Raw genomic sequence first — 24,004 nt, forward strand, 5'->3', positions numbered from 1 at the left:
ACGGTATCGAGCACAATCACGACAGAACACGACGACCAATCTTGGAGCCTCATGCAACGTTTGAGCAAACTCGTGAGACAACCACAACCAGCCTCCATTTAAAAGTGGAGGAGCAGTCGCATTGTTATGATGCCGCAATAACATCTCTTGGCATTCCTTCCTTGTTCATTGGCTGCCTTTTGAATTGCGAGTCATTCACCTCGGACAAGTCGAGGTGCAAAAAAATATATTAAACAGCAAACTTTTACTACACAGTCATCTCACCATGGTGCCTTGCTGTCCTTCTCTGCCTCATGGACGTCGATATCAACGATGCTGGTCCTTTGCTCTCGACCCAAGTTCCATATTCAACTATTACTGCTGTGTGTGCCTGCTTTCGCAATCATCTGCATTGTCTGGCAAACTCTCCGTGTGTATAGCACACCAAGCGCATATGATGCGTACGTCTTCTACGCCAACAGCGACAACTATGCCTGCTCAGTGTTGGTCAACGCACACATCTTGCAGCATTTGATGGGCACAAGGCATCGCATTTTCGCCATCATATCTGATGGTGTTTCACGAGCGATGCAAGACGCCCTGGCTGCCGAAAATATAAGCATGGTCAAGGAAACACCTCTGCCACTTGAGGCAAACAGCGTCTCATACTACGAGGGATGTCTCTTAAAACTAGCGGCCTTTAAATTGCACGAATACGATTCTTCGATCCGGAGGTTGCTGGTGCTTGACGCCGACCAACTAATACTTCGAAACCTGGACAAGATTTTCGACGCTCAAATGACGGATTTTATGGCTCCAACCGCTTATTGGATTAGCAATGACACCATCACCAGCACTTGCATGTTGATCCAGCCAGGCAAACCGGTGTGGGATAGGGTCAAGACCGCTGCGACAAGTATAAAGTCTGACAAGTACGACATGGACCTTATTAACGACCTATTCGCCGAGCGAGGGGATCGATTGAGCGAGAGATATGTGACCCTCAATAGTCACTGGGAAGATTGGAACATTCCCCTGTGGATGGGCCCTAGGTCGTCTAATGGCACCGCGACAGACCAGCAACTACGGGCTTTGTATGACCAAGCGGCCATCATCCACTTCACTGCCGCTGGCAAGCCATGGATGCACGACACTCAGGCGCTGCGGGAGCAGAAACCGGACGCGCATCCTCTCATGGTAGAACAGTGGGCTAGATGGCGATCGTTGGCATTACAAAATTGCCCACCAGGAATCCTGGACCATGTGTAGCAAGTTCGGCCCTTGGGGGTATGTGTGGCATACTGCAGGCGGAGTCATGAGGTCAAAAGCATAGGAATAGACGGCTGCCTTGGTATGTTTGTCGACGTCTTTCCACAAGACTGAGGTTGCGGAAATAAGCTTTTGGTAACCCTTACGGGCCCTCCACCTAGCGAATATTAGAAGAAGAAAGCGAATACTCTCCATAAACGGTGTTGGTACCAGGAATACCACATTCAGGGTTCAGTGAACAAACTGGTCGACTCTGGGATACAAGATATTTCCTCCTACCGGCAATAAGAAAAGCTCAGCTATGATGTGTCCTTGGGAAACAACGCGTCCCATCTTGCATATGGGCAATGTAACCTTGTGGGATGCATTTCACACTGGTGCCAAGGCTGCATGACGGCACCATTTCTCAAGGATCAGAGCAAAGAACCAGGGAGGATAGCCACGATCTAGAGCCACAAGATTCATGACAGAGATCATTCGGCTACCATGTTCCTCCCTGTACGACGATATCAAAACACGCTCACGTAATACTCCCCTCACCGTGCTATCCTGAAATGGAATTTCCCGCAAGGACACCGCCCGATTCACCTTGACGGAAAGCCAATCCCGCCTCTGCTTCCAACCCGATTGGCCTTGCTAGCGCATCTTCCCGAATCTATCACTCTTAGGCGAGTGCGAAGTAAGCCACAGCTGTCAGTAAGACGAATCGGGGGCCTTCCCAGACAAGAAGGACATAAACTCATTCCATAGTGGAGACCCAAGGTCCCGTCACGAACCGTCCAGTAGTCTTTGCGTCTCATCAATGACATCCTCCCCCGGTCTCTGGCACCTCTCCGTGTCACGGTCAGGCCAAAGGTGCCGTCGACGAGCCAACAGTTCATGTTCAGCTAATGTGGTGCCCAAGATTTTTGTGTAACACCAAAGCTGTCGCCGGGCTTCTCCACTCCACCGTGAAGATGCTCGGTGTTGTTGGTCCTCTTTGCAGCTCAGGTGTTTGGCCATGATTGGGCAGGCTTAAGCGATCACGAATAGGTTTTTGGAAGTTGCCGGGACCCCCCGGGGGGGCAAAAGGGCTCATTATCTGCCTGGGATCCTGTGCCCGAAGCGAGTAAGCGTTTTCTTTATTCCCGGGGGCCTAAGCTATTCCGTCCCCCTCAAAGATGCTACTATACAGAAAATACCATGGGCTTCACATGACACAAAAACAAAAAAGTAAAGATTTCTTCTTCTTACATTATTGTTTCACCTTGGTACGTTTATTGTCGTAGCACATGTCTCCACACGGCCGGCATGAAGCACGAGCTTCTGCCCATTCCTTTACATCTACAGTCCAGACGGAGAGCACAAAACCGCCGCCAATCCCTCCAGCACGATTCTGGACTCTATGTGTCGGGTAAGCAAAGTGGTTCCCATCACGACGAAGAGAACTGACCGCAAAAAAAAAAAAACCACCCCGTAGAGTATGTCTGGGCCTCTTTCTCTCCATGGTGGACACGTCCATCGTCGCAACATCCCTCTACGCCATCGGCACCGAGTTCCGTGACCTCAACAACGTCAACTGGGTCGCTCTCTCCTACACCCTCGCGTACATGGGCTTTGCCATTGTCTTCTCTCGCATATCAGACATCACCGGGCGCCGAGATGCCTTTGTCGTCGCGTACGTCGTCTTCGTGGCCTTCTCGCTCGCGTGCGGGTTCGCCCAGAACTTGGCGCAACTCATCGCCTTTCGGACGCTTCAGGGTATAGGGGGCTCGGGGCTGTATTCCCTGTCCATGATCATGTTGTCGGAGCTCAGTCCGGCTCATTTGAGACAGTATATTGCGGCCATGATTGGGCTGGTTGTTACCACGTCTGGGGTGTTGGGCCCGGTTCTGGGCGGGTTGTTGACGAGCTACACGAGCTGGAGATGGGTTTTCTGGATCAAGCATGTCTCTCGTCATCTAGCCGAATACGGCACCTGCCACTAACATGTACATATAGTGGTCCCATCGGGGCGGCATCGTTGGCCACGTTCGTCCTCGGCTGGCCGAATAGGAGATACCTCCCGCCTCATGAAAAGCACTCATGGAAACAACTGGACTACCCCGGAGCTTTCCTCACCGTTGCCGCCGCCGTTCTTGTCGTCTTTTCTTTCCAAAATGCCGGCCAAACAACCGGGACCGCATCCCACGGCAGCAGCTGGGGCTCGGCCGTCTTCATTGCGCCCCTTGCCGTCGGCGTCGTTTGCTGGGGCGCCCTGATGCTCTGGGAATACGCCGTTGAAAACGGCCTGTCCAGACGGTTTATCCCAGTCCTCCCCCTTGGGATCTTTCGCAGCGTCGTGTATACCTCTGGGGTCATAAACACCCTCCTTCTGGGGCTGCCATACTTGCTCTTGATCTACATTGTCCCACTGAGGATCCAGATTGTTGGGGACAAATCTGCTCTGTTGGCCGGTGTTATGCTGCTGCCAATGCTGGTTGCTGTTGCTCTGGGCAGCATTGTCAGTGGCGCAGTCAACTCAAAGACCCCGGGCATTACGGAAACACTGTTGGCAGGCTCGTGTTTGATGTTGTTGGGCTGCGGACTGTCAACGACATTGTCCACTCAGGAACTTGATAGCGCGAAGCTGCTGGGGTTCATTGCGCTTTGCGGAATGGGCTTCGGCCTCACGGTGTCGTCAAGCACAATGATTGCATCCATCAAGGTGGCGCCAAAGCATTACGGCAAGTACCGTCATGCATCAACTTATCCAAGCAGTTGTTGCTAACAGTAACTAGCACCGGCCCAGGGAATTCTTGCTCAATTGCGTATATTTGGCGGCAGTTTGGGAATCGCGGCGTCGACAGCCATACTCCGGACCAAGACACACAGAGGCCTACTGCCCGTCGGAAAACGAGGTTCCCAGGCGCATGGTTCGCAAAGCCAGTTGGCCAAGATGACGTTTGCAGAGGCATTTCGAACGGACATGATGGTAGCAACGGCAGTTTCGGGAGCTGCAGTGATGGTAGCACTTGTCGCGTACTGGCTGCGCCGCAACAATCAGTCTGCACCTGATGGACGACCCCAGAAAAAGGGACGAATGACGAAGACGAATGATGTGGAAGCATGAGGAGGCGTGGTGAATGTCGCAGCTTCCTCTTTCTTTCTTTCTCTCTTACTTTCCCTTTGTTTTTGTGTGTCAAAGTCCATGAAAATCATAACGGCGGGTCACGATTAGAGTAACAAAAACTTGGTTCCGGTCCAGAGCACTGGTGTAAAATGCATGGCGTAAGATATCACGGCAAACACCACGGTTGTTTGTGCTCTTCATTATGACAGTCTAATTTGAGCTAGCGCAGAATAAACAACACAAACATGACTCACATTACCGGCCTTTTACTCGTGAGGTCTGAATGGCGCCCAATCCAGCGGCAACCTCTCGCCCATCCAAATAGCCCTCTCCGTGTGATCCCGCAACTCGACCTCGTTGGCCGCCTCACCTTCGGGCACACTAGTATTAGGGTGAATAAGTGCAGACAGAGGTCCGCGCCAAATGGCGAGCCATGCGACAAAGGCCCCGAACTGCGCGGGAGTAAAGACGTTGACCTCGAACATGGCCACCGGGTGAGGCCCGATTGGGCCATCCCAGAATTTGTACACTCTCAGCTCAGGGACTTTGAAGTTTGCCGTCAGCACGACCGAAACGTTCCGTGTACATCTATGCAAGTTGCTGACTTACACTCCCGTCGGATGCGCTCCCACAGCTCTCGTGCATACTTGGCTTGCTCCGGGTTCTGCTGCAAGTAATACACATGTATGTCACTGCGCCGATGTTAGTCGCGCCAGACAAAGGGAAAAAAAAAAAAAGGACGACAGGTCGACGGAAACAAGGAAAATTCAACGCACAAGCCACCGCGGCGGTCCGTTTTCAAGGGCCTTGTGAAGCTGCGATAGGCCTCGCTCAGTCCGTCCCGTGGAGGGTTCACGAGGCTCTTCCCGTCCTCGTTTGTGTCGGCGGGCAGCGGAGGCGCATCTTCGAAGCCGGCGAGCGGCGAGGGATACTTGTAGTCCCAGGGATTGGGCATGGTGAGGCGGGTATAAGTCTTGTCGTCCCGGCGTCCCGGCGCTCTGGCAATGGAACAGGAGATGGACAGGGCGAGGCGAGCATGCCGGCGCGATGGCGTGCTGATTGATAAAGCAGGCATCGCGACATTCATCAACCCGATATGTCAGCGACGCCAAGCCCCCGCATGAATCAAGACCGTCCTGGGCCAAGGCCCCGCTGCATGGATGCAGATCATTTGATGCTTCCCGCCGAAATGCCTGGCTGCAGAGCCGCGCCGGCGACTGGAGCTCGGCTTCGGCTTGCCAGCCGCACCATGGCGTCCCATCTTTCAATGTTACGCAGCCGCTCACTCACCTTGCTGCCAAACACAGCAGGTTCGGCTTGGAACTCCAGACACAGTCCGGCAGCACGAAACGCTTCATCAACCCGTCTGCACAACAGTCACTCCGCATCCATCAAGGCCGTGCAGTCTGGCTTCCACCTTCACTTCGAGCCTACTAGCATCGGCGGCAAGTGATTTCATCAATCATTACAGTTTGCAAAACAACCGGTAAACACAGTCGCGAGCTACATATCCGCATGCCTCTCATTCCCTCGACCGAGTGCCCCTTTCAAACAATCGACGGCGGCGCCTCTGCGCCCAAGACCAGCTCCATGTCCGGATCCGACTTCTTCATCGCCCTCTGATAGGCCTCCCGCCTGCTCACCCGCTCAATGTAGCTCAATATGCCATGGTGCCCATCCAGACTGTACGGCGCCCAGTACCTCATCGTCGTCAACGAAAACATGAGCATGACATCGGCCGCAGAAAACTGCTCGCCCGCAAGCCACCTGTGACTCCCCAGCCTCTTGTTCAACTCGCCCAACGAGGCCTCTAGTCGGTTCCGGCCCAGTGCAACAAGCCAGTGGTCGTCGGCCATCTTGGCAGCCCGCGTCACCATGACCCTGCCCACGGTCGGTTGGAAGGTCTCGTTGGCCCAGTGCCACCAGTAGATGAAGTCTGCGTATGCCGGGTCCGAGGGCTCGACGAAGAGCCTGCCATTGGCGAACTTGCGACTGATGTATTCCATGCACGCGCCGCTCTCTGCGAGCGTCACGTCGCCGTCCTGGATGACGGGTGCCGTGCCCTGCGGATGGAGGGCCTTGTATTCCTCGGGCGCGAGCGTGGGCGCCCGCCCGTAGAGCTTGAGGGTGTAGTCTATGCCTAGTTCCTCGCAGAGGAAAGGGATCCGCTCGGACTGTGAGACGCCGAGGTGGTGGACGGTAAGGCCCATGGCTGCTCTTGGGTGTCGAGGCGTATTGTTTGGACTTTGCGTGCCGTGCAAGTGGGTGAAGGTGATGTTGTACAAGAGGGAAAGATGACGAGGGGCGCAAGACGGCATAAAGCCCGCTTCAAGACACCGGGCGTGAGATCGATGACGGTTTTACTACAACTTAGCTAGGAGGCTACTTGTGGATGCATGCACCATTTTCATCTGCTTGGCTACAAGCGCATTCTTCCGATACGGTCATGACGCTACCAGCCATGTCCAACGAACCACCGGCTACGTCAAGAACCGACTCCATTCCTTGAGGCCAGCATCTGACAATCTCCAGACTCCAACAATCTCTGCCTCGGGCATGGCCAGGAGGGGCTGAAGGCCATTCGTCCCATTCCAAAGTTTCAACTTTCTGCGAGTCAGACCCTTGAATGATTGAGGGTCCTCCTATACCAGCACTACCACCACCACCACCACTACTACTACTACTACTACTCGTAATAAATAGCAAGGCGAGGCATCAAGGTCGTCAGCCACGTGCTATACGAATTAATGGATTCACTGCTGCAGGCTCTCATTTCGCGGATGGAAGCGGACATGGCGTTGAATGTTGCTAAAAACTCTGGTTTGTTGTATGTATATTAGTTACTCGCTGACCCAAGACATCCGCGCGAAAAGTGACTGAAGCCAAAAACAGAAAAGACAGAGAGACTCAGAAAGAAAAGAAAGTTGGCGCTCTTCGTGATGCTGGTTGTAGCATGTCCAATATTTTCTCCAAACCCTGCAAGTCGCCATCCACTGTTCCTCTCTTGTCCGCATCTACCCAACCCGGCAAATAGCTGGCCCCAAAACCTGTGATCCATGCATTGTCGTTCCTATCAATGAGTACATCATTCCACGCCGCGTTGCCCCAGACTGCTCCAACACTATGCAACTTTTCCACTGACGATTTGATCTGCTGCGCCCATTTGTCTCGCAGCTGGTGAGACGCAGATGCTACTTGGTTGCGCGACATGATCCCTCTCACGTCAATCCAGTCGAAGAGCATGCCAACGAAACCGTGTCCAGATTCATCAAGCACCAGTCCGTGTAGAGTGCATATTTGATGGCGGTTCTTAGCTGTCCCCCGTGCCAAGGCCAGCTTCTTCTGTGCCAGCAATTTTGCATTCTCCTCCCCTAGGACGTACCCAGACCGAAACTGTTTGAAATAGCACACAGCAGGTTGATGATTCTTACTTAAAGCCCAAACTTTGCAAGGTGGGTTGATCATTGGATTATGCCGGAAAAGCATATCGATCTGCACTCTGCAAGGATGATACCACACTGTCCACCGATGGGGCATTGTTAGAAACTGTTCATCTATGCGAGTGGCCACGGCAGTCAACGACCTCGGACTAGATGCTATTCGGACAGGCCGAAAGTTTTCGTCTACCGCATGAAGCTGGAAGACGGCACGGGGCGCGGATAAATAGTGCCACAATGTTGGAATTACCCCCGCCGGCAGAGGCGGACTGTGCTCCGCCAGTTCTGCGACGACAAGTCGAAACGGAGTGGCAAGCCAATTCAAAGCGTCTACGCTGCCCATCGTTAGATGACGAGTTCGTAGGGCTTCCATGTAGCGGCTGTACTCTTGAAGGAGGCGTGGGGAGCGGAGGAAATATGAAGGGTTGATGTCGACGTGAATGGCCCATCCAGTGGCCGTCCGAATGACAAAATCCATTGTATTGTTGGCAGGATGTATTTCCCATTCCGAAATGCCATAACAAGGGAAATAAGGATGTGCGTTCGCCATGTTGATGCGAGTTGGCGAATAGAATATCATGTGGTAAGATCGCTGTCTGCAGGGCTGTCACGCCGTCAACTGGCTTATCAATATATCCGGGTTACGAAATGAAGGCGGCGTAAATGGGAGATTTGAACTGTGAACGTGAGAGAACTTCAATGTTGTTGGCGGGCACAACAATGTCGACGAAACTTGGGCTGGGTTGACAGCCGTGACTTCCCATGTTGAAGTGGTTGCCAGATGGTCGCCAGTTGACATGCAATCAATTAATGGGCCTGGTATGTACCCACGCAGCGTCGTCGCGCACAAAGGAGGAAACAACTTGTCGTCGAGCAGACTCGCAGACGCTTTCCAACTCACGACTCCAAATACTGCCAATCTGCTACTATTCCAGCTACATGCGTGGTGCGCCGCAAAAAACACCAGTCGAAATATCGAAATGTCAGCCGGGTCCCCGACAAGGCAGGCACAACATTTAGCTCGATTGCGCGCCCCCCACTGTTCAATGATGAAATCATTCCAAATGGCGCTCGTCATCTCAGGCACCAAGTGCCAATTTGACTCCCACCTGCGTCATAGAGCCATTTCACCCCTCAACACCAAAGCACATGCCACGTACCTCCCTGGACAACATATCCATCAACCTCTCATCGACGCGTAGCCGAAATGCCACGCAAACTCTCCAAGCAGTCGTCATTCACATCCGCTGCCTCGACTACCCCCTCTTCAGCCGTCGCCACATCGTCCGCCTCCCAGATCCCCCAGTCGCTGACGGACCCAACTCTCCCGCTGCCCAAGCTTGTCGTCTTCGACCTCGACTACACCCTCTGGCCATTCTGGGTAGACACACACGTCACGCCGCCGCTCAAGCCGAACGCGGCACACTCCCTCGCCACGGATCGCCACGGCGAAGAGTACACCTTTTACTCCGATGTTCCTCACATCCTCCAGCTTCTCCCCCGCGCAGTGTCCGACTCTAGCACGCCTATAAAACTCGGCGTCGCGTCACGAACCCATGCGCCCGGCTTGGCAAGGGACCTGTTGAAAATGCTGCACCTGCCGCCGACACGGGAAGGAGACAAGCCCCGCAAGGCCCTGGATGTGTTTGATGCCGGGATGGAGATTTATCCCGGCAGTAAGATTCGGCATATAGAGTTGCTGCAGAAGAGGACCGGAGTCGAGTTTGAGGATATCTTGTTCTTTGATGACGAGAGTAGGAATCAGGAGACGGAAAGCCTGGGCATCACGATGAGGTTGGTCAGGGACGGGGTTTGCTGGGCGGAGATTGAAAAGGGTGTGCAAGACTGGCGGAGACGGAGGGGCGTCAGAAAGGGCAGTGTTTGACGTTGAAGCCTCAAAGTTTACTCGAGAGAGGGGAGGAATGTTCAAGGCGAGCTTGAGGATCGCCACGTCGTGGCCAAGGCAAAGTTGTATAGAGGCAATACACCATTTGGATACATCATGTCAAGAGTCGTAATATATAAATAGACTTTACTTTATGCTGCGCCTATGGGTATCGCTAGAATATGCACTTGAGCATTGTTTTCCAACGGTCCAATGACCAAGATCCAAAGGATAGAAAAGACAAGATGAACCCGTGCCCAACAACCCAGCGCCCGCCATTTCACCCTGAGAGATGATATCCCGATTTATCGCATATCCAGCATGCACACATATGCGTCTAGATCCAGGAAAATACAAAAAGACATCCAAATAGTCCGTCTAAGCAGTGGCAGCCGGCGCAACCCGCGCAGCCACAGTCTCCCCCTCCGTCAGCTTCAGCTTCTCTACAATCTCGCCATTCGTAATCCCGTCCGCCTCTCCGGTCTGCGCACCATCGTCTCTCGTATCTTCAGCCGTCTGTGTGCCCTCCGACACCTCGCCATTCGTCTGGGTTCCCTCCGTTGCCACGTCGGCCCTCTGCCCGTTTGTCTGCGTCTGCCCATCCTCCTCGGCAGGCCACGTCTTTGGCACCGTGCAGATGCGCACCTTCCTGGGCGTGCCCTTGTCTTTACCCAGTGCGATACAGGCCGCTCTCTTGCCGTCGTCAACGTCTTCCCACAACAAGGGGCCACTTGGAAACGACGAATACCCATTCTCCCACTCTACGACCCCCTCCCAATTCGGATCCGGCACGCTCAGCTGTCCAAACGAAAAGTCTAGCTCGCCACCGTACTTTTTGGGTATGTTGCGGGGTTCGATAAACGCCTCCAGCGTGGGCTTGACCTCGTGCGGGCCCAGGACAAAGATCTTGGACACCGTGATGGGATCGAACCAGCGCTTGATCCAGCCCCATACGGTGCTGAAGAAGAAGGGCGCGCCGATGATGAAGATTCGGTCCAGCGTCTCGGGATAGTGCGCCGTGGCAAGCTGGCTGGCCGCCTGCATGTGGCCCTTGAGATTCCAGAACTGCTTCAGCCCGACGCCCGAAATGTCCACAATGTTGGTGCTCATGGTCACGGGGACGTCGGGGAATTCTCGATCCGTGAGCTGCGTGCAAAAGGGCTGACTGAAGCGCGTCAGGTTCTCGTACAGCGCGAACAGGCGCAACAGTCCAGGAGGTGTCTTGCCATCGGTCTGGGCGTCGGAAAAGGTGGATTTGGCGCCGAGACGTTCGTATTCGGAGACGGTTTTGGAGTCGAGGTTCTTGATCTCAAAGACGTAGAGGGGTATTCCGCGACGATCACGACGACCCGTCCATTGCGGATACTCGAAGCCCGCAGGATTCAATGTTAGTTTTGTGCCGGCTTTTGTGGAACTTCAAGCTGCACGGGAGAGAAACCAACCAGTCGTCTACTTTGCTCGTACGCGTCCAGCTCAATGGTGCGATACAGCGTATCGATGTGATTCGCGTTTCTCCAATCCTCCGTGTCTTTGAACTGCTTGTAAGCATCCTCCACTACCCAACGGCGCGCACGTAGATAGCGACTATATACAAAGGGGAAAAATAAAAAAGTCAGCACGGCCAAAAAAAAACGTCATTGACGCTCTAGAGCCCCTTGAACGCATCCATCCAATGGACGTCTCAACACCGCGGGCCTAGACACAAATCCATTACTTACAGCAGCGTCTGGTCGTCGTGACTGGCAGGTTCTCTTTTCCAAGCGCCCCTCTCCTCCAAAACATTCTTGAACTTGTCCAATGTCTCGGCCTCATGCTCACTCAGGTATCCCAAGTGTCCGCGCGGATATCCAAACTGGCTCGTCGTCGATGCGGATGATTTTACCCGCGTGGCTGGCACGGAAGTGCCGGATGTGGACGACGCTGCGGGGGCAAGATCAGCCGTCATGGCGGTTATATCCGTTGAGGAACGAAGCTGCTGTATCGACGATAGCCAAGGTAAAGGAGGATGATTGCAGACCGTCTCAGGATGGGAGAGGGAGGAAAGACGTGGGAATTTATTAAGACTCTAATTTTGCTGACCTCACCCAACGCTGGGACTGACGGAGATTTGCAAAGGTCCGTCAGACGGGCTAAAAGGTGGTGTGGGGATGGACATTTCCGCTTCCCGCCCTCGGTCGCGCCCCGAAGACCGATATGGCAATGGGAGACTCAGTTCAATTTCATTGAAGGCGCAGATGTCTCATCACCTGGCCTGCGAGAGGGTTTGAGGGCCTTTTGTTGGCGCCGGTCGCTGGCGTTGCGATGGTTATTGACAGCATAGCCTCGACCGCATGGGGATGGAAGCAGCGTTAGTTGGTGGCGCCGTTTTTGAGAAGAACAATATTACAAGTCGAAAAGGATGCTGTGGTATTATTACAAATATTTTACAATGCTAAATATTCGATACAAAACAGTAATATGCGCAGGCTGACTTGTACCTCTTCAGCTGCCATTACTCAATCTTCTGTTCCGTCTCTCTAGCTTCCAATGGTGACCGTAGCGCCCCGCTAACATAAAATGCTCTGCCTAGCAACGTTCCCATTGAAACCCCAAGATGCAATGCGCAACTATCCAGGGCTCTCCATACTCAACCGTGCAAGACCAGGATAGACATTTTCTACTCAATCAAAATGTCGGACCCAAGTCGACGTAGGGGAAGGTGATTAATCATGACTTCCAAGCTGCCAAACCGTCGCACCACGTCCTTTGCATCTTCACCGAACCCCATTCGCGCCCTTCCAACACGTTCCCAAGATCCAGATTCAGTCTTCTCAATAACCAAGAGCAAAATGGTGGCTTCTTCGACAAACCACAGCACTGTCATTTGCTCACCACGAGCGTGATGCTCTAGGTATTCTCGAATCGCACTGGGTTTATTGACATCCGATGCCAAGGGTGCCGTTGCGCTCGGTTCCGTGCCCCGGCCGCGACTGAGTCGCACATCGACACAAACATCGTTAAATATCCACCCGCCGTTGTGGACCCGTGCCTTGACTTTATCGAGAACCAACGGGTTGGTAATGCGCAGCAGATAGCGGCCCGGGGAAAACGTAGGAGGAGCTCCACTCGCGGCAGAGAAATCATATACAACTTGGCTATTGGGGCCGAGAACCAGCATCTCTGGCGAGTATGCCCATTTCACAGATGAGGGATCGTTCCTAGTCAACTGCGTGGCGCTCACATAGTGGTGGTTCAAAAGCTTCTTTTCTTTGCTGGTGCCGTCTTGCTCAATCACGATAATGGATGAGTATAGTCGCACTGCTCCTCGCCAACCAGCCCATGTCCAGCTGGGTAAATGGCGTCTTCTCTGCGGCTGATCATCTCCCTTGTGATGCCAAAAGCTGGTCGTCAAGGCAAACAGGAGTTTGGTTCGAGCCGGCCCGGGACGCGCCGTGTTATCGGTGATCGGGCACCATAGGGGAATTCCAACAATGCTCCCGAGCTTGTCCTTTCCAAGAGTCTTCTCCAGACGTCTCGTAATTCCCATGAAAGCACTAAGTGAGTCTCCATCGTACGTAAGCTGACGCTTGGTGTACTCGATGATATGCTGATCCGAGGTTCGGAAGATGCTGAGGGTACTGGGCTCTTCCATGCTTTGCGGCAGCTTCTTCCAAACCTCCCAGCTACCATCAATGTAAGACAACCCATTGAATAAACCTGGCCGTACAAAATCGCACATCTTTTCTTGGTCTCTATCGTAGTACGCGGCAAGTGGCAGGACAAGGGTTTCTGGGCATGACATGCCCTCGCACTCCCAGTACATCTGCTGTTCTGTGAATACAAGGCGCCGCCTCGCTATCAGGCCTTCCTGATAAGTCCAGCCGCGTGTATACCAAACCGATTCCATAATGTCAAGCCGAGGATCGCGCATGCTGGAAACAAGTGTGACATTTCCGTCGGCAAATTTGTACTTGGGCTGCTCCAGCCTTGCAGTCGAGCCCACGCCGGGCAGACCTTGCATGGAGTCCTTGCCATGAGCAGCGATAATGGTCACCGCAGCTCCTTCAAATATTTCATCCATACGGCCGATTTGATGCATTCTTTCCTGCAATCTGGCTGAGTCGATACAAAAGCGATCAACCCACAAATAGCGAAATCCAAGCTCTCGAGTCACCGTAACCGCGTCCCGAATTGCTTTTGGCCAGGGGTCCGTCACGTTGCTCCCAGATACATAACTCAAAGCGACATAGTCTTCACTCAGCGGCCGCTCGACCGCCTGTGGTGGGGATCGAGCACAGTCAATGAGTTTGAACCCGGCAAGTTCTCGTGCGACCTGGCGACGCCCACATCGTCCTTGGTGATGTCTGTCGCAAAATTGCAACCAGTTACGAGCAATAGACATATCCGCTGATTGACCGATTTCCCTTCCCCAAATTCCCTTCTGAAGCCAAGCCGAGTCTGTCAGTAGGGCCGGGGGCTCTGGCGTATTCCTCTCATTAGTTCTCGCTCGCCCTCGCGCAGAGAATGGCTCCAGGGACGCTTGCGGGAGCGTCCTATACAGCATTCCCCTTTCTCGAAACCAGTCTGGCTGGGGCTCCCAGCTTTTTGCACCGGAGCCCGTCTTTTTTGGTGTGACTGCCAGGTAGCCGGGGGCCCAGCCTCTCGCCTTGGCCCTTGCTTGGTGGTCCATGTCGAACATTTTGATGGGGTCGATGAGATAATTGGTGTCTCGACTTGAAAATGCAGACAAGCTATAGTCACCCTCACCATCGCCCGGTACATGGACTGACCAAAAGAGCCTGCACAATGGACACGTTGTCGACCATTTGTCCTCTTCGAGTCCTCGAAGCCGCGAGATGAAGTACTCCTTCTTGTCAAAAGCGTCCACAGCGCCTGGATGGAGGACTTTTGTAAAAGAAGAGTCAACTTCATCAAAAGTGGACTCTATATCAACAGCTAGACTTGAGCAAGATGTGCACAAGGCCCGGTCAACATTACGGACAGTTGCAGAGTTTGGAGTGGACGTATCGGAGTGAGCTGAAGGACTCCGACTTTTGCGCCAGCTCAGGCGTCGGATGAGTGATTCTCGTCGTGGTGACCCATCATCATCGTCGGGTGGCTCTACCGTGAGGTGTTGCATTATGTTCTTGATCGGGTTCTTGGACCGGCGACGTTCCAGGATGGGCCGGTCGCCTTGGGGCACGGGGCTGAGGCTGTCTGCCATGTTCAGAGCATGGGTCACAGCCGTCGTTTGTGTATTCGAGAAATGAGAGAATGAAAAGGTTCAAGCATGTAAGGATACAGAAACTGAGAAATCGCTAAAATAGTGCCAAATTTCAAAAAGCCGGGAAAATTCGAGCAGACGGGCTGGGCGAGAGGCTGCCACCGGCAACTCGTGGTGTCGACCTGTGGCGCTAGACGCAAACACACCCGACTTCTGCTAAGGCGTAACTGGGACTTTATACATAGAGGATTTGGCCCTAGAGAGATTCCATGGGATAGAAATCGCGAGTTCGATATAAAAAATGCTGTGAAGACGTCGGAGACTAACCACTTGGGCTGATGTCAAAGAATATAAAGACGAAAACCGAGGGGCATGATGCATCTCTGTGGATTGGGTCAGATTATTCTGATCGAGCGCCACCAGTTAAACACAATGGAAGTACTCCGTAACCACGTACATACTCCTTACTCCGTACCATGTACGGCAATTCGTTGAGTAACCAGGCCAGGTCCAGCTTGCCAGACAGCAGACCTAGTCACTGTCAGTGAGTCAGTGTCACTCCGATGGCTTTTTGGGCGCTTCGGTTTGGGTCCAAGTGCCACATTCCCTTGTGCCTGTGGGGTTGACTTCTTTCGCTTGGCTAATGAGGCGAAGTGAGTGACCGCGCTGCATCCGAGCGCCTCATTTTGTACTTGTGTTTGACGACACAGGAATATGTACTTCGGACAAGTTAATGCCGAGCCCACCAATTCTGCCACCACGAACCGTACGTTGGTCGCCAGTTTGGGGCTGTCATGCTGCCATCGTGCATGAGTACGGACTCCGGAGTAGATGTGCATCCCTCTCCTCGGGCAGTCGAGTGGACCAACCCGAAATTTTGTCAAGATGCACTCATGGCGCTCCTGGCCCGCTTCCCGCTGACATGCGAGTCCGTGTTGTCGGCACAGCCCCAACTCTCTAGACTTTCAAGCATTACAGATGTCATTTCCGGCGAATTCAACGCCAAGGCTGCCAGAATGGAACCAATGGAGACGGATGTTCAAGTCCCGCATCTTGGCTTGGAGCGTGACAGCGTTGTGTTAGTCGCCGAGCTTGCTGTTCGCCAGGGGTTGCTGGATGCCGCAATGGAGTCGAAATGGGGCTGTGTTCGCCCCCAGAAAGGTGTCCATGTTCTGCCCATGCGCTCATCACCAAGACTCAATCGTGATTTGGCCAAGGCTTGGCCGGTTACCAAACAATAGATGTAGTAGTAGTCGTTTTGGTACAAGAACGGGAATGACAAGGATTCGGTGTCCTGGCGGGTCGACCAAGCTAGCTGCGCTTCTTCTTGTATTGCGAATCGTCGCAAAGCACACTGTAGGCTTGTGTGGTTATTCATGCCAAAATTTATAATGCTGATTGACGGGAGCGGGCATCAAGTGTCAGCTTTTTCCCGCTTGACGTTTGATGTGATTTTGGAATCTGTGGAGAAAATCGAAATGCCCCGGTCCTTTTGTCTATCGTTGTGGAAATTTGCAGCCTGAGGGAGGACCATGTTGTTTCACGATGCACGTGCCTTCCTAGTTGGGTTGGCTGTCGTTCATGGACCGTGGTGGTAGATATTGTAAACACGAGAATGCAAACCTGACAAAGGTCAAGCCGTCTCCAAATTAGCATGGGAAGTATCATATTTAGTACTAGTATCGCATGTATTGTATATGATAATTTTTTAGTGTTGTAGGGCTGTTGATATTGGCCACATTTCCCTGACGCAATGCAAACAGTACCGTCACCACGTGCCACCAGATAAAGTAATATGCCGTAAGTCTGATAAGCTCAATCTTTCCATGCATTATCAATCTAACGGCTGCCTTCTCAAGCTAGTACTCTGAACTTGGAAACCTGTGCGTCATGGACAGGTTGCATTTTGAAGTTCATGGTGAACCACATACCACATGAGACCATTGACCACTCCAGTACGGAGTAATGTACACCAGCCCCACCTCCTCTGCCTACTGGGCGTGGACTGAGTAGGCGCCAAGACCCAGATCGTTCTTATCGATAAGTTTTTTTTTTTATTCGGCATCCATTCTTTGGCAATGTGATGCTTCAACCAGCCCTCCATTCCACGGTACAATTTGCAGTTTGCGCGGCTCATGACCATGGCTACCCGTACACCAGGGCGGCATCAAAAGACGCAAAAACGTGTCAAACCGGATTCTCGCCAGCAGAAGCGGAAGCGTGACCAAGAGGATCTGCAGAACCTGGAACGGGCTGTGAATGACCTGGTGGGTTGACATCTCCAACATCAGCCGTGACAAGGCTGTATTTTGTGCACTAACACAGGCCGTTTCGCTCCTCTAGGATGCCAAATCTGCAGAGATTAAAACCTTCTCAGACCTCCCCCTCTCGCAGCCTACAATCACCGGACTCAAAGCATCGCACTTTCAGACACTCACCGAAGTTCAACAGCAGGCGATCCCTCTCGCCCTTAAAGGCAACGACGTGCTAGGTGCCGCCAAGACAGGAAGTGGCAAGACTCTGGCATTTTTGATCCCCGTGCTGGAAAAACTGTATCGGGCACAATGGACAGAGTTTGACGGCCTTGGAGCCTTGATCATCTCCCCAACTCGTGAGCTCGCCGTGCAGATTTTCGAGGTTCTTCGCAAAATTGGTCGGTACCATGTCTTCTCGGCGGGGTTGGTCATTGGCGGCAAGAACTTGAAGGAGGAAGCAGAGCGGTTAGCTCGGATGAACATTCTGGTTTGCACACCTGGTCGAATGCTACAACACCTAGACCAGACTGCGGGTCTCGACGCGAACAACCTACAAATTTTGGTCCTGGATGAGGCGGACCGCATTATGGACATGGGGTTCCAATCTGCCGTTGATGCGCTGGTAGAACACTTGCCAAAGTCAAGACAAACACTCATGTTTAGCGCAACGCAAAGCAAGAAAGTCTCCGACCTGGCTAGATTAAGTCTCAAGGAACCCGAGTACGTATCAGTCCATGAAGCGGCTACGAGCGCGACCCCTACAAACCTCCAGCAACATTACATTACGACTCCTTTGCCCGAAAAGCTCGACACACTGTACGGCTTCCTCAAGTCAAACCTCAAGAGCAAAATTATTATCTTCTTAAGCTCAGGAAAGCAGGTTCGATTCGTTTACGAAAGCTTCCGCCACCTCCAACCCGGTATCCCTTTGCTACATCTTCACGGCCGACAAAGGCAAGTAGCCCGCCTTGAAATCACATCACGTTTCACCGCTGCCAAGCATTCATGCCTATTCGCCACGGACGTAGTTGCCCGAGGTATCGATTTCGCAGCCGTCGACTGGGTCATTCAGGTGGATTGCCCCGAAGACGTTGACACATACATCCATCGCGTCGGTCGAACAGCGAGGTACCAAAGCAACGGCCGAGCTGTCCTGTTCCTCGATCCCAGCGAAGAACCAGGCATGGTCAAGCGCTTAGAACAGAAGAAGATCCCCATTCAAAAAGTCAATGTCAAGGAAAAAAAGAAGAAGAGCATAAAAAACGACCTACAAAACATGTGTTTCCAAAACCCAGACCTCAAGTACCTCGGCCAAAAGGCCTTCATCAGCTACGCCCGCGCAATACACCTCCAAAGGGACAAGGAAGTTTTCAAACTCGACAAACTGGACCTTGACGCTTTCGCATCCGCTCTCGGTCTCCCTGGTACTCCGCAGATCAAATTTCACAAAGGCGGCGACATCAAGAGGATCAAAAATGCTCCAAGGGATGGCATGTCCAGCGGGTCCGAGTCAGACATGGACCTCGACGGCGAATATGGCAAGACCAAAAAGAAGGACAAGAAGAAACCGGAAGTACGCACCAAATACGATAAAATGTTTGAGAGGACCAACCAGGACGTACTCTCCAGCCACTACGCCAAACTCGTCGTCGACGGTGGAAACGAATCCGGCTCTGACGACGACTTTCTTTCCGTCAAGCGTCGCCTCAACGACGCCGATCTCGACGCCGAAATCCAAAAGGGGCACATTTCCAATGCCAAAGTGCTCCATGGCCTTGGCGGCGACGAACCCTACGTTATTGATTCCAAGCGTCGCGAAAAGGCCCTTCAATCCAAGACGAAAATGCTCAAGTTCAGGGGCAATCCCACGAAGCTCGTCTTTGACGACGACGGCAACTCGCATGAGATTTACGAGCTGCAGAATGAAGAAGACTTCAAACGGGCCGGTCCAGCAGATGAGCAGCGCCAGACGTTTGTGGAGAGCGAGTCCGCAAGAGTCAAGGCGGCCGATGTCGATGATAAGCAACTCGCCAAGCAGAAGAAACGCGAGAAGCGCGAGAAGCGAAAAGCCAGAGAGCGCGAGGAGCTGGAAGGTGGCGAGGCCCCTATGCTGGCTGATGCGCCCGATGGAGAGGATCCTTTGGCGTTGTTGAGGTCGTTGCCCACGGCTGGTGAGCAATCAGACGACGAGCCGCCGAAGAAGAAGGCCAAGAAGTGGTTTGAGGATGAGGAAGATGATGATGCCGACAACAGGAAGAAGAGCAGGAAGAAGAGCAAAGTATTACAAGTCACAGAGGAACCGGAGACGTTGGAGGATCTGGAGGCCCTGGCGACAGGGCTGTTGGATGGTTGAATGTATATACCCGGCGCAAAAGCATGTACGAGGAATTTAAAAAAATTTGTTTCACCCGGCTTAGACAATCAAATGTACAGAAAATGTGAATGCATCGTGATATTGTCTAGCCAAGCTGTTTTGTACCCCAGCCACGGTATTTCATTCCCACCAAGAAAAGCTAATACGAAAAAAAAAGAAAAGAAGAAAAGAAAAAAAATAATCCAAGTCTTGCGCCATACACCATGCTAGTCTCCTTGATCCCTCTGCTTGGCTGATGGCAACTCCGCCAACTCCGTGCACGATGACATCGTGCCATGCTGTCATTCTCATGAATATTGCCCTTCCCCCCCCCTTGGTAGCCGAGCGGCCTCGGCTTAGTAATACGAGTTTCCGGTCACGTCACGATCAAGCTCGACATTAAACCCGTAGAGCCTCACCCTATAAAAGCAAGTATGATTTTCCGCACCGTAATTGCTCACTGCCCTCACAATCACGCGGTCCGTGTGCGCTCCCAGAGCAAGCAACTCGCTATTCAGCCTGTGCACATGCACGCCCTCGTGCAGCTCCGTGCCTTCGTACACAAACTGCGTGATCTTTACAAATTGCGCCGGGAAATCAGGCGGCGTGTAGTTCCAGTCGTTCTTATCTTCTGGCAAGTAGACTGATCCAAAGTCGAGAGTACGTTCACGGGCCTCGGGGTCGAGGATCTCGGCCCATACCTCGATGGATTTCGGCCGAGCGCCGGGCTGGGTGGTGGCGCCGGGCAGGATGTGTTCGACAACAATGTGCTGTGGAATGATGGAGTGGTGGAGCTGGACTGAGAGTGTTGCACCGTGAGGGTTACCCCTGTGGTTTACGGAGCGCGCTGCGCACCAGCAGTCACCCTCCTCTTCCCAAGGTTCGAGGGCTGCTATGGGCGGGAAGGCTTCTGATCCACGCCAACCATGCTTGTATTGTTGAGGGGTGATGGCCGCGCCTCGAGGATTCCAGGTGGCGGACGTGAGACGGGGGTCAACTTTGGCGCCAGACCCGACAGCAAAGTAATTGACTTGATCGCGCAGTTCGGTGCCCCAGTGGTTGTGGATTTTACCAAGAGCCATGGCTTCGAGGTTAACATCGGCGAGGGCCTTGCCGATGAGATTGTTGACGAGGGCCGTGATGTCTGCTCGGCTCATGCTGTTGGTGAGGTCTTTGGTGGCAAGGTCGACGGTCTGTTGCACTAAACGCTCCATTTGCGGCTGCAAATCGTGAAGCTCTGCTCTGACCTGGGACGATAGACTGGCAAACTCGTTTCTCAGGTGTCGAAGAAACTCTTCTCGAGAAACAAACTTGCCATTCTGGTTCTCTTTCTCCTCTCGTCGAGACAGCTGCTCACTCACAATCTTGTTGAGTCGATCCTCAAATTCCCTTTGCGACCCAGCAGACTTGATCTGATCGACTGCTGTTCCAAGCAAATGGGCAATCTTGTCATCATTGTCTTTAACCCACTTGTCCCAAAAGGTGGTCATCTTGCGGCTCAGCCTATCTTCCAGTCCCGATGCCGTAAGGTTGAGCTTAGTTGTAAATGCTGGATCGCGAAGCAGTCGCGAGGTGATTGCGCTCCACTGCCGATCAGATGACACGACATACTCGTTTCCAACCTTATCAAAAGCAAAGAATCCGCCGTCTCCGTGGATCAAATCTCGCAAGGCATGCCAAAACTCTTCCGAAATGACTGGTCTGCCGTCTTTCAGTTCCATGTGAACAATGCTGGGAAGGATATTCTCCAGCTTCTTGAGAGAAGCATCATGAATCTTTCCTGACCGCTTTAATGTCAAAAATTCCTCCTCCATGCGACTGAGAAAGTGCTGAAGCTTATCTCTTGACGAGTCGTCATCTTCCCATAGGTCCTCAAGGTCTACCCAGCGGTCTCGCTTCGGCCAGGTGACAGTTGGGATCAGATCACTGATTCGGTATCGCACATCATCAAACGTTCGTAGTGTCGCTTCGACGGCATTGGGGGCCCAACTGCTGTCCGTCGAGCCAGCGAGTTGAGTTGCCAAGGCAAAGGCTGCCACAAATGCCAGCGCCCCGGCCAGTATATGCGGCAGAAATCCAAATACTGACGATAGTTGGTCCCAAACGCCAGCTGGGATAATGAAGTGGACAAGTTCCATTATCCAGTCCAGTATTGCCTGGATCAACCATCCAATGGCCCGAACGTACGTCATTGGGTTCAAGAAGCGTAACAGACCGAAAGTGCTCCAACGATTGCTCGGCCGAGCACCTGCGCCGTCATGATCGGTTTGTTCTCGGCCTATGAACGGCACAAAAGACTTCAGCCACAACCATCTCTGGTAACTGCGATGGTAGGCAGCCTCTTCCTCCTCCCTTAGTCTCTCACGCGCGACCTCGGCTTCGGCTTCGGTGATGTCTCTCTGAATAGCCGCATCCCTTTCGCTTTCATCAGTTGGATATCGTCTGCCCAGGCTGAAGGGACTGCTATTCACTAAAAACTTGGCCTGTGCAAACAGGTTCGTTGTAGTTGCAGTCGCTCTGTCAAGCCACCGGCCATCTTCGGAGCTATTCTCTCCAAAGTTTGGACCTCGACGCTCACGGTTGCTTCGTTGGCGGGGTTCTAATGGTGCTCCAGTCGACATTTGTCTACGCCGTATCCCATCCGGCCTCGTACCCTCAGTCGGTCCAAGCGTGCCCATGGCGGTATTAGGAGGTGGCAATCTGGGTATAGGCCTCGGATGCGGCGGCGCAGGCGACGGTCCACCTATCCACGTTCTCTGTACAGTATCTCGTGATGCTGGCTGTAAGCGCCCAGGAGCTGGGGTATTAGTCTGCACAATGGGTCTAGGTTCCCGACGTCTAATAAGATCGGTCTCTTCACTTCCCTCCCGCTCCTCCGGTTCGTTTGCCTCCTCCTCCTCCTCCTCCTCCTCCTCGTCGTCGTCTTGTTCTTCTTCTTCCCTTTTTTGCCCCTCTTGCTGTTCAAATCGCGGTTGTTGAGCAGACTGCTGCGGTGGCCGGCGAGGTGGTGCACGCAATGGTGATGGACCCACGGTTGACTTTGCTGGTCCCTTGTAGGCATTCTGTGGATGTCTGACAAGATCTACTTCTTCGTTTTCACTAACTGTAGCAGGCGGTTTGTTCATTGTTGAACGTGGGGGGCTCTCATTTGCAGAGACAGAGTCTCCTGACAGTTCATCGCGTAATTCTGGCCGTTGAGGTAGTGGAGCTCTAGGCGTCGAACTTATCGTTGCATCACCATAGAAATCACTTTCAATGCCAAAACTTCGTGCATCGTCACCATCGCTACCATCAGGCCTGGGGTTTCTCAGTGACAGCAAGGGGCGGGTCGCTAGTCCTGTACTGGGACGACCCGATAGATCTACAAACAGTTAGATTCACATAGCTTCATGGCGAGAGTGTTTCCATACAAGAAGGTAGATGTGGTGGCCGGGACAGTTGGCCACCGGCTAATTCATCCGGCTCTGGTTGGGCATTTTTAGGATTTTGCGGTTTTTGAGTCTGTTCCCGCTCATCTTCATCCTGGTCTTCGTCTTCTTCATGGACCCCGGGTGCCGTGAGCACGTTTCTGACGGCGCTGCCAATATCTCGAGCTTGGCTTCTTGACAGACCATGACCAGGTCGTGATGGCATGGGCTCAACCTCTGCGCCGTACGAATACTGTCTCCTGGAGCTTGGGGTTCCCTGCAGCGGGGGTAAGTTGGGTTTGTGAAAAGTGAGCGGGTTTGGATTTGATGGTGTTTCGGGTTCTCTAACGGAGAACCTCGTCGGTCGTCTACGAACGGGACGAGGGGGCATTTGGAGTCAGTTGAGACGCAACGGCGGCCTCCGCAATGGTGAAATGGAGTAAAAGTGAGGCCGCAGAAAAAAAAAAACCGATTCTGAGATATTACTGGAATAGTTGCGAGAATTTTCCAGAGGTATGTCGTGTATAGCGTTTATGAGGTTCAAGTCAAGTGAGTCGATGTTGAGGGTCAAGGTGAAGCAGCACAGCTCGCCGGCAACTCGACATAGCAACGCAACTAATTCGGTGTCATCCGAGAGCAATTGTTCCAACAGACGATTCGTTTGATGGTGGTATGAATGGTAGTCGATTCTTTGAAAGGCTGATCCTTGCAGTGGCTGTCTTCAACAAAGGGCATGTTGCTGTGAGGCTCCTTCACAGCTGGACATGGTGTCAAGGGAGCTGAGACAGGGTTCGCAGCAGTGAACAGACGAAAAAGTGGCAATTTTGATGTAGGTTTTCCGCTGTGTGCAGGGCGAATGTTTTTAACGACATGTACTGGCTATAAAAGGTAAAAAGCAAATACACTCAATATGTTTTCTGGTGCGGATCTGATGCGGCGTGACGGTTGTCACCGTTGTTTTGTTCCGTCGAGGCTGTTGGTCTAAACGCGCCTTCAGACAGGCGGCGTGTCGCGCCCCATGTTTAAGCGGCGCATACAGCACGATGCATGTGAGGTCACGTGATATTCCCAGGCCCGGGATCCACAGGCGGGAACCTGGCAACCTTGTCCCTTTGAATGTGTTTA

At 52.9% G+C, this 24,004-nt stretch overlaps 12 protein-coding genes across 12 annotated transcripts; 6 read left to right on the forward strand and 6 right to left on the reverse strand.

Moving 5' to 3' along the window:
* Positions 1–312: 312 nt before the first annotated feature.
* J3458_019076 (uncharacterized protein) lies at positions 313–1,248 on the forward strand (the record flags this gene model as incomplete). The annotated part of the gene is made up of 1 exon (XM_066121395.1): positions 313–1,248. The coding sequence occupies one exon, from the start codon at positions 313–315 to the stop codon at positions 1,246–1,248; it is 936 nt and encodes a 311-aa protein (XP_065973752.1).
* Positions 1,249–2,519: 1,271 nt separating this feature from the next.
* On the forward strand, positions 2,520–4,339 carry J3458_019077 (uncharacterized protein; the record flags this gene model as incomplete). The annotated part of the gene is made up of 4 exons (XM_066121396.1): positions 2,520–2,641; positions 2,708–3,172; positions 3,229–3,953; positions 4,008–4,339. 4 exons carry the CDS (start codon positions 2,520–2,522, stop codon positions 4,337–4,339), a joined length of 1,644 nt encoding a protein of 547 aa, XP_065973753.1.
* Positions 3,589–5,490, reverse strand: J3458_019078 (uncharacterized protein). The gene is made up of 3 exons (XM_007810179.2): positions 5,116–5,490; positions 4,949–5,031; positions 3,589–4,883 (listed from the first exon to the last, which is right to left on the reverse strand). The coding sequence occupies exons 1-3, from the start codon at positions 5,424–5,426 to the stop codon at positions 4,606–4,608; spliced, it is 672 nt and encodes a 223-aa protein (XP_007808370.2). The 5' UTR covers positions 5,427–5,490; the 3' UTR covers positions 3,589–4,605.
* A 396-nt stretch (positions 5,491–5,886) lies between these two features.
* J3458_019079 (uncharacterized protein) lies at positions 5,887–6,549 on the reverse strand (the record flags this gene model as incomplete). Its single annotated transcript, XM_007810180.1, has 1 exon — positions 5,887–6,549. One exon carries the CDS (start codon positions 6,547–6,549, stop codon positions 5,887–5,889), a length of 663 nt encoding a protein of 220 aa, XP_007808371.1.
* A 697-nt stretch (positions 6,550–7,246) lies between these two features.
* J3458_019080 (uncharacterized protein) lies at positions 7,247–8,254 on the reverse strand (the record flags this gene model as incomplete). Its single annotated transcript, XM_007810181.2, has 1 exon — positions 7,247–8,254. One exon carries the CDS (start codon positions 8,252–8,254, stop codon positions 7,247–7,249), a length of 1,008 nt encoding a protein of 335 aa, XP_007808372.2.
* Positions 8,255–8,573: 319 nt separating this feature from the next.
* On the forward strand, positions 8,574–8,978 carry J3458_019081 (uncharacterized protein; the record flags this gene model as incomplete). Its single annotated transcript, XM_066121397.1, has 1 exon — positions 8,574–8,978. One exon carries the CDS (start codon positions 8,574–8,576, stop codon positions 8,976–8,978), a length of 405 nt encoding a protein of 134 aa, XP_065973754.1.
* Positions 8,979–8,983: 5 nt separating this feature from the next.
* On the forward strand, positions 8,984–9,661 carry J3458_019082 (uncharacterized protein; the record flags this gene model as incomplete). Its single annotated transcript, XM_007810182.2, has 1 exon — positions 8,984–9,661. One exon carries the CDS (start codon positions 8,984–8,986, stop codon positions 9,659–9,661), a length of 678 nt encoding a protein of 225 aa, XP_007808373.2.
* A 378-nt stretch (positions 9,662–10,039) lies between these two features.
* J3458_019083 (uncharacterized protein) lies at positions 10,040–11,606 on the reverse strand (the record flags this gene model as incomplete). Its single annotated transcript, XM_066121398.1, has 3 exons — positions 10,040–11,026; positions 11,104–11,245; positions 11,380–11,606. The coding sequence occupies 3 exons, from the start codon at positions 11,604–11,606 to the stop codon at positions 10,040–10,042; spliced, it is 1,356 nt and encodes a 451-aa protein (XP_065973755.1).
* J3458_019084 (uncharacterized protein) lies at positions 11,190–15,666 on the reverse strand. The gene is made up of 3 exons (XM_066121399.1): positions 15,326–15,666; positions 11,380–15,247; positions 11,190–11,245 (listed from the first exon to the last, which is right to left on the reverse strand). The coding sequence occupies exon 2, from the start codon at positions 14,862–14,864 to the stop codon at positions 12,318–12,320; it is 2,547 nt and encodes an 848-aa protein (XP_065973756.1). The 5' UTR covers positions 14,865–15,247; positions 15,326–15,666; the 3' UTR covers positions 11,190–11,245; positions 11,380–12,317.
* Positions 15,667–15,757: 91 nt separating this feature from the next.
* On the forward strand, positions 15,758–16,105 carry J3458_019085 (uncharacterized protein; the record flags this gene model as incomplete). The annotated part of the gene is made up of 1 exon (XM_066121400.1): positions 15,758–16,105. One exon carries the CDS (start codon positions 15,758–15,760, stop codon positions 16,103–16,105), a length of 348 nt encoding a protein of 115 aa, XP_065973757.1.
* Positions 16,106–16,966: 861 nt separating this feature from the next.
* On the forward strand, positions 16,967–21,333 carry DBP4_2 (ATP-dependent RNA helicase dbp4). Its single transcript, XM_007810185.2, has 2 exons — positions 16,967–17,131; positions 17,208–21,333. The coding sequence occupies exons 1-2, from the start codon at positions 17,000–17,002 to the stop codon at positions 19,470–19,472; spliced, it is 2,397 nt and encodes a 798-aa protein (XP_007808376.2). The 5' UTR covers positions 16,967–16,999; the 3' UTR covers positions 19,473–21,333.
* On the reverse strand, positions 19,829–23,760 carry J3458_019087 (uncharacterized protein; the record flags this gene model as incomplete). The annotated part of the gene is made up of 2 exons (XM_066121401.1): positions 22,883–23,760; positions 19,829–22,833 (listed from the first exon to the last, which is right to left on the reverse strand). The coding sequence occupies exons 1-2, from the start codon at positions 23,268–23,270 to the stop codon at positions 19,829–19,831; spliced, it is 3,393 nt and encodes a 1,130-aa protein (XP_065973758.1). The 5' UTR covers positions 23,271–23,760.
* Positions 23,761–24,004: the final 244 nt, after the last annotated feature.

The sequence above is a fragment of the Metarhizium acridum genome (assembly GCF_019434415.1).
Source record: "Metarhizium acridum strain ARSEF 324 chromosome Unknown scaffold_555, whole genome shotgun sequence".
Taxonomy (NCBI): Eukaryota; Fungi; Ascomycota; class Sordariomycetes; order Hypocreales; family Clavicipitaceae; genus Metarhizium; species Metarhizium acridum.

Bases quoted from the DNA above. Each gene is read 5' to 3' on its own strand.
- DBP4_2 (XM_007810185.2), top strand. From the start codon at position 17,000: ATGACCATGGCTACCCGTACACCAGGGCGGCATCAAAAGACGCAAAAA. The intron at 17,132-17,207 runs GTGGGTTGACAT...TCGCTCCTCTAG, and splicing joins AACGGGCTGTGAATGACCTG to GATGCCAAATCTGCAGAGAT.
- J3458_019084 (XM_066121399.1), bottom strand. From the start codon at position 14,864: ATGGCAGACAGCCTCAGCCCCGTGCCCCAAGGCGACCGGCCCATCCTG.
- J3458_019078 (XM_007810179.2), bottom strand. From the start codon at position 5,426: ATGAATGTCGCGATGCCTGCTTTATCAATCAGCACGCCATCGCGCCGG. The intron at 5,032-5,115 runs GTGCGTTGAATT...ACATCGGCGCAG, and splicing joins ACGGACCGCCGCGGTGGCTT to TGACATACATGTGTATTACT. The intron at 4,884-4,948 runs GTAAGTCAGCAA...CAAACTTCAAAG, and splicing joins GGAGCGCATCCGACGGGAGT to TCCCTGAGCTGAGAGTGTAC.